The following is an 8,239-nucleotide window of genomic DNA, read 5'->3' as shown; positions in this document are numbered from 1 at the left end:
TTGGGTAATAAGCATCTTTGATCACGTTTGCTTCCTTCAACTTGGCGATTTCTTCTGCGATGGCTAGCTGTTTTTTGGGTGAGTGTCTTCTTTTCTTTTGTACCACGAGCTTTGAGTCGGCCGCTATGTTTAACCGATGGCATATGACATCCGGGTTTACTCCGATCAGTTCGTCTGTTGTCCAGGCAAAGGAGTCTCCCAGTGCTCTGAGATTTTCTGTCAGAGACCGCTTGGTCCCTTCCTCCAGCTCATCTCCGACCACTATCTCTTTTCCTGGGGATAGCTCTATCTTCGTAGTTCGCCCATAATGTTCTGCCTTCTCTGTCCTTTCTGGAGGTTCCATTGTTAACACCGGCAAAGTTACGTGAACCTTTTTGAGGGCCGTAAAGTATGCCTCTCTTGCTGATTTTTGACATCCTCTGACTTCCGCATCGCCTTCCCTGGTCGGGATTTTCATCAGTAAGTACCTCACGCAAATGGATGCGCACGTGTCGTGTAGTAGTGGCCTTCCCAGAATTGTGTTGTAGGCGAAGTCCATATTGACTACCATGAATTCTGCTCGGACTTCTTTATAGATCTCTCCATCCCCCAGTTGGATGCTTATCTCTAATGATCCTTCCACCTGTACAGATTTGCCTCCGAGTCCTACCAATGGAGTGGATACTCGTGTCAAACTTTCCTTCTTTAGTCCGATCCTTCCAAACACTTCCATCGTGATCATGTTGACCGAACTTCCCGTGTCTACGAGCATCCGAGATACTTCGAAATTGTTTAGTCGCCCCTTGACAACCAGGGCGTCTTCGTGGGGGAGTGATAAGCCATGGCTATCACCTTCTGAAAAAGATATGCTTCAAACTTCTTTGTTTCTGGTGCACTTAGGCTGACAGAATAGACCGTCCTAGCCGCTTTCTTTCTTGTGGTGTTGCTGTCTCCTCCGGTTGATCCGCCCATTATTACGTTGACCACGCCTGCTGGGTCCGGCCTAGGTCTTCTGGTGGTCTCTTCTTTTCTTTCTGCTTCCATTTCCCTGGTTTCAGCGCCCCTTTTCACGAATTGGGAAAGGGAGCCTCTTTCTATTAATTTCTCTATTTCTTCCTTCAGGTGCCAGCATTCATCGGTGGTGTGACCGTTATCTCTGTGGAATTCACAGTATTTGTTGTTGTCCCTCTTGTTGGCTGATGAGGTATTCATTTTTCTTGGCCACCTGACCTTCTCCCGGTTGTCTTTTACCCAAAATAATACATTGGTTCTGGTTGTGTTCAGGGGGGTGTATCGCCTGTCCTCGTCCGTTTTTCTCTTATTTCTGAAACGGTCGCTACCTTTTTCCCCGAACCTTTTTCCTATGGGCGATCTATCCCCATTTCTTCTTTCTGAGAATGTTCGTTCTTCTGTCCGTCCGTGCCGGTTCTTTATCTCTCTCTGTCCGTCATCCACTCGGATTTGTGTATGTGCGATGATCATCAACGTAGTAAACGATTTTGGTGATTTAGCCAGCAACTCTTTTCTCAGGTCTGAATTAGTGGTCCCGTTGAGCAATGCTGTATAGGCGATCTCCTGACTTAGTTCTTCTATCTGCATCGCCTCCTTGTTGAACCTTTCTATATATTTCCTGAGTGTCTCTCCGTCTCTTTGCATGATGGCTAGCAGGTCCGTGGACAACTTCTTTTGAGGGATGCATGCTACGAATCTGGCCTGAAATAACCCTGAGAATTGCTTGAATGTTTGTATCGAGCCCGGCTTCAAGCTTTGGTACCATTCCTGTGCCAGACCTTTCAGGGTAGTGGGAAAAAGTTTGCACAATACATGATCCAGGTTTGTCTGAACATTGATTACTGCTTGGAATTTATGCACATGACTCTTGGGGCAACCGGTCCCATCATAAGATTCCAAATTTGGAGGATACTTGAATTTAGCAGGGAACTCGTGAGAGATAATGAAATCTGCAAGGGGTGAATCACTCCGAAGGGAGATATCTACGTCTTCACATCTTATCCCGAGCCTGCTCATGACCTGACGTACTTTTTCCTCCAGACGTTCTTCTCTTTCCTTGGGAGCATGTTGTTCTTCCATCCACCGTTCCTCGTCCGGGATTGTTATGGGGGCGTTTTGTCTCTGGGCAGAGTTGTCCGGCGTCTTTTCTAGTCCGAGCGGTTCCTTTCCCTTATCTAAGGATGACGTCGACTTTTCTGCGGATAATTTTGTTGATTTGGGCTCTTGCGATTGCAGCGATACTGTCTGTTTGATGTCTTTGAGTAAACTGGTGATCTCCAGGAAAGCTTTGAACATCGCCTGGCTGCTGATTGGCTCTTCATTCGGCGCTCCGGTAATTGGAGGTGACGTCTGTCTTATCGCCTGAGGATCACTGGTTTCTCCTTCTTCACTGCCTGGGGGAAACAAATTTAGGGCCGGCGGTTCTGTTTCCCCGTCTCCTCTGTTGGTGGCTGGCGGGATATCATCTCCCGGGGGATCCATTATGGAAAAGCAAAGTCTGAAAAATAAGGAACGACGAAACTAATAAGTTCCACGCTCACCGCACCAAATGATACAGGTCGATCTGAAAGGGTCGCCCGTACTGTGTTCCTGCACAAATAACGAATGTAAGCTCAAAGGGCCTCCGGCTGGTTTAGCCTGGAAGCCGCTCCGATGCTTAAGTCAATAAGGGTTTTTTGTGAGTAAGTGAGTGTTGAAGTGTTTAAGTCTATTTTCTGCGTACCTTTCTCAACATTCTGCGGCTTCCTTTTATAGTGAGTTTATGGCAGTTGTCATCTGGTAAATCGTGGGTTTGTCCCACGATTTCTGATGATGGTTAAGGCACGTTCTCCGATTATCCCGGATAGTGGAGATAAGGGAACGAAGTGGACGAGGTAAGCTTTATATCCGATCGGGCGGAGTCTTGATTAAGACAGAAATGGGCGATATTTGTATCACATCTGGGCGATGGTCCTTTCGGGTGCTTAGTGGGCGAGTATAGCGTTTCCTAGGCGATGCTTGGAGTTCGGATATTCTTAGGTCGGTATCAGTCTCCATCTCTAGCCTTTCATATTTTCCATTTTTTTTTTGCCATGATGGAATTCGAACCCAAGGCCTCCAGAGTTTTGGAGCTCACTCCTTACCGCTTGAACCGGAGTTCATTAGTACAATATGAAATTAACATAGAAATCATATTAATGAATCTAAAATTTATTTTTGATTTTAGTAATAGCCCTTTGATGAAAAAGTAATTGAAAGGACTCGGCTTCAATCCATGATTTCATAATCGAGTCAGCATGTGGTCACGAGCCTTTTGTATCACACATTTTGATATTCTAAAATATTTACAGCATCTCCAATGCAATGCTAAAATGAAGTGCTAATGCCATAATTTAGCATTTAATCTTAAAATACATCTCCAATGCAGTGCTATAGTTTGTGCTAAATTTAGCATATGCTATATCACGTGCTAAATTTAGCACAGACTATAGCATATGCTAAAATACAACAACCAATAGCAATTCATTATTAATTACAATTTTACTACGGTCATTTTTTGCATTTATTATTTTAACCTACTTTTTTTACTTTTTTTACTTTTTTCATTTTAAATTTTGTGCTTCTATTTAATTTTACAACATCGATTTGATTTTTTAATAGTAGACCATACATCAATATAATAAAAAAAATAAATAATTTATTTTTATATAATTCATCGATTCTTTTAATTATATCTTTTGAATCATTATTAAATTAAAAAAATATTACATAAATTTTAGTTTAAAATATATAATTAAAAAAATTATTAAATAATTAGCAATTAATAAAATTAAGAGATAATTATCTTAATAAATAATTATAACATTTCTTTTTAACATTGTGCATTGGAGTAAAATTTAAAATGCTATGCTATCTATAGCATTTTACCACTTTTTCATGCTAAATTTAGCATAAAAAGTAGCATCAATGCAATGGTAAAATGAAGTGCTAATGCCATAATTTAACATTTAATCTTAAAATACATTTCCAATACAGTGCTATAGTTTGTGCTAAATTTAGCATATGCTATATCACGTGCTAAATTTAGCATAGACTATAGCATATGCTAAAATTCAACAACCAATAGCAATTCACTATTAATTACGATTTTACCACGGTCATTTTTTGCATTTATTATTTTAACCTATTTTTTTATTGTTTTTACTTTTTTCATTTTAAATTTTGTGCTTCTATTTAATTTTACAACATCAATTTGATTTTTTAATAGTAGACCATACATCAATATAATAAAAAAATTAAATAATTTATTTTTATATAATTCATCGATTTTTTAATTATATCTTTTGAAAAGCTCATTAATAAATTAAAAAAATGTTACATAAATTTTAGTTTAAAATATTTAATTAAAAAATTATTAAATAATTAGCAATTAATAAAATTAAGAGATAATTATCTTAATAAATAATTATAACATTTCTTTTTAACTTCGTGCATTGTAGTAAAATTTGAAATGCTATGCTATCTATAGCATTTTACCACTTTTTCATGCTAAATTTAGCATAAAAAGTGCTCTTAGCCAGATAATATTTTCACCAGCAAGTGGAACTAGATTGAGTACATCAACCTGCTCATGGAACTAGAAAATATATCCAAAAATAGCACCTGTAAAGTGTAAGAGTATTCATAATACAAAGCTTACTAGCATGGCTACTTTTTTTATCAAAAACTTGTGATTTAGTTTTTGATGTAGCAAGCACGAAAAGAAAAAACAATTCTTAGTTATGAACAGCACGAGCTGCAATAAAGTCATGGTGGCTTGGCGGCATTTTAACGAATTGGTCCACTACAGAAACTAGACTTCAAACTTATTTGCAAGATTTAGTGCGAATAATGAATACCAAGGAACGGCATTAAAACTGACCCAATCCAAAGCTTTCCATCCTTCTCTTCCACTTCACTAATAAACCTCAATGTCTTGCCATCGGAATCTTCTAAAATCTCGACAACTTTTCCATCCTCACTCAGCTTTATAGCAGCTGCATGTGGCTTTCCTCCGACTAACATTGAATGCAGTTGCACAAAGCTAAACGGAAACTTCAATAGTGTCTTTCCGATCAATGGGTTCGACAAAACCAGCTTAGCTAAAAGTCCTTTTTTGGAATGCAAAGCTACCCAAAACTCCCCTTTTGAATTTCTTCTGATGTTATCAGGGAACCCCGGAAGCTTTGCAAAAACATCTACCTTTCCAGCATTAGGGCCATGAAGCCAATATCTTGTTAGCTGACAACTAGTGGTTTCGGCTACTAATACAAAGGAGCGGTCCTTGCTCAAAGCTACACCATTTGCAAAAGCCAGGCCTTCTAGTAAGACTGTTACGTTCTTGTTTGACTTATCATACTTTAGCAACCTACCGGTCTTGTCATATTCCAAAACTGCTGCCATAAATTGCCTGCAAATAATAAGATAAAATGGAGTAAACCAGAGAAGGTAAAAAAGAAAACCATATTCAGTTCAAAAGAGTCGAAGAATAAAACTTCAGAGTAAACAAATAGGAAATAGCTTTTACACAGCTTCTCAGTGCAATAACAAATTTTAAACATCAGAACTTGGTCGAAATGCAGTTAACGATTTATCTTAGCAGGAAAGGTGAAATGAGATAAAGTGTTCTTCAGGCATATTCAGCATAATATTGCGCCTCCTCTGTAGGTAATTTTTTCTCCATTATATAAATTTTCCTTTCTGCTTATCTGAAATTCTAATGAAAGTATAACTTTACATGTTTATTCTATGTGTTTTAAACAAAATCCAGATATCCAGTTTAAAAACCGAATTAGGAACTTTGCACTCAACTAAACTCAAGAATGATCAAGTTCAACTATGAAGCAAGTTCAGGCAATTTACGTGATTTCAATATATGACCAGGTCCAAGTCAGAATTCTTGACAAGCCTACATTTTCATGCACTGTACAGCTTTCAAATGCAGTAGGTTTACACATTCAGTATTAATTTGAATAGTTTTCAGATATGGCAGATTTAAAGGTTTGCAAATGATACTTCTTAGCTTTAAAATTAAACTTACCTTCTTTGAAAGACTTTGCTGGTATCTGTGAAGTAGATCACATCCTCCTGCTCATCAATATCCAAATCATTGGTGAAGCGAAAGGGATGACCCTCAACTTGAGAGACTACAGAAGTTGCTAAGCCTCCATCTGGACCTACTACTTGAAGACCTAAATAGGCATCAGCAATGTAGAGATTTCCAGTTTTCTTATCGAACCGCAGTCCCAATGGCCTTCCACAAACATGCTCCAGTTCTGGTGCAAATGGTCGAATGCACTCCTTCCTTGCACATTGAGATGTTCACCATCAGTCAAATTGATGCATATCACAGTAATGCGAAACAAGATAGTAGAATAGATGATCCAGCAATTTATTTACATTTGTAACCGAAATAATGCAACTTACATATAGTAGGTATTACCACTGTCAGATCCTGTTTCTATTAGACACCAAAATAGCAACTACAACTTATAAGGCAAACAAAATGCATACTTTCTAAGCATATTTCTTGAGAAGGGGAAAGGCAGAAGAAAGTTGTGGATTCCATTTTTGGTTACAAATTGGAAACCAGTACGTATCAACATTCATTGTTGTAATCTAAAATCAACTATAGTGTGATAAAGAACTACGTACAATGCAAGTCACGTAATGAAAGAACCAACTTAAGTTACATATAGGGTCGTTTAGGGGCCTTAACTAGTGATCTGGGCTGTTTTCCTCTCGATCATGAGGCTTATCCCCATCATCTCACCGGCCGATTCTAAGATTTACAAGGTACTAACATGTATCTTTATTAATTCTAGCCCCATTTATCACTATAGATTAACGAGAGCCTACTGAAAATGGCTTGTCCCATTCGCCTTTCAAGTTCCGTATCTTATCCGAATGCAAGTGAAACACAACCCTAGGATTTATTTTTATCGTCAAGCTGCAAAAATAGACTTGTCCGTAAACTTCTAGCATGCATCAGATGAACACCATTCAAAAATTACATCCCCTTTTTATGATAACTCACTTCCTAACTTCTCTCTGAAAGTCAACTTCAAGCTGATTGTGCAACCTTTAGTTACATCTCTATATTAAGTTCTTAACTTCCGAAATTAAGTTAAGACTGTTAGCGAGTTTATCTCAAACAACTGTTGCATCAACTCATATTAACAACAAGTCAAAAAGCATTTCCATAGACAATTTTTTTTTTGTGACGAGGACTCACTCTAGTGAGCCGAAACTCAATATCATTGTCAAACCCCGGGATGTGGACCGCCTGCAATCCCACATACCTGGTAATTCCGTGCTATAGGCCAGCAATCCAACCTCAACCAATCCATATTAAGAAAGGGCGTAGCCGGGGTTCGAACCCGCGACCTTTGTGCGCAAATAAAATGGCACAACAGTTTGTTTTTATATAATTTTCCAATTAAGTAATTACTGAAGATGATCAACAACAAAAAAAAGTGGCCCAGATGGGCAAATTACCTATTAGAAGAAGTGACAGCGAATTCAACCCAGCCGAGGGGATCTGCTTGCCACTTGAGGATTCTACCATCAGCAACACCAGTGTAGGGTCCTTCTCCATTTGCATCAAAAACAATGCTCTCCGGTCCTACAGCTCCGGTCACCGGAACGATTTTAGCAGAGTGGAGATTGTCATTAGATGAAGGTATAGGAGGTGGTGCAAATATGTTGTTGGGATTCGTTATGATTATCGAGAGGATTGCCACTAGCGTAGCTGCTGCTGCTGCACCTACTGTCAAATTTCTGTTCATGGCTTTTTTTTTTCAGTGTTTGTTGTGCTTATCTAGTTTTAATTCAGGCAAAAAAATTACTATATGATTTTGACTATTTCTTTGCTCACATTGTGGAAATGGAAATGGAAATGCTTGTGTAATTTTCAGTTTTGTTGTTTTTTTGTTATCGACAATTTTGTTGTTTTAAGTTTGTCCTTTTCAAGGTTTTATAAAATTGAGAATAAAATTAAGATTTTTTTTTTCATGAGAAAAGGAATAAAAGCCTATTGTATATTTTTATTAAGAGAAAAGGGTCAAATACACCCCTAACGTATATAGCGAAGAATACATTGGCCATAATGTTCGGATAGATAAAAAATATTACTAATGAACCCAAAACGGACCTATTATGCCATTAAGACTAACGGGCTGGTGAAATGTTGTGAGCAGAGCGAGGTCCGAGGGCCGCTCGCGCAAGTTTA

General features: G+C 38.4%; 2 protein-coding genes across 2 annotated transcripts; both read right to left on the bottom strand.

Moving 5' to 3' along the window:
* Window positions 1–771: 771 nt before the first annotated feature.
* LOC126678355 (uncharacterized) lies at window positions 772–2,472 on the bottom strand. The gene has a single exon (XM_050373259.1). The coding sequence runs from the start codon at window positions 2,470–2,472 to the stop codon at window positions 772–774; it is 1,701 nt and encodes a 566-aa protein (XP_050229216.1).
* Window positions 2,473–4,580: 2,108 nt separating this feature from the next.
* On the bottom strand, window positions 4,581–7,933 carry LOC126679049 (protein STRICTOSIDINE SYNTHASE-LIKE 10-like). The gene is made up of 3 exons (XM_050373986.2): window positions 7,507–7,933; window positions 6,050–6,313; window positions 4,581–5,419 (listed from the first exon to the last, which is right to left on the bottom strand). Exons 1-3 carry the CDS (start codon window positions 7,794–7,796, stop codon window positions 4,849–4,851), a joined length of 1,125 nt encoding a protein of 374 aa, XP_050229943.1. The 5' UTR covers window positions 7,797–7,933; the 3' UTR covers window positions 4,581–4,848.
* Between the last annotated feature and the right edge of the window lie 306 nt (window positions 7,934–8,239).

The sequence above is a fragment of the Mercurialis annua genome, linkage group LG4 (assembly GCF_937616625.2).
Source record: "Mercurialis annua linkage group LG4, ddMerAnnu1.2, whole genome shotgun sequence".
Lineage (NCBI taxonomy): Eukaryota > Viridiplantae > Streptophyta > Magnoliopsida > Malpighiales > Euphorbiaceae > Mercurialis > Mercurialis annua.
Note: the sequence above shows the minus strand (reverse complement) of the source record. Positions and strands in the feature narration are given on the sequence as shown.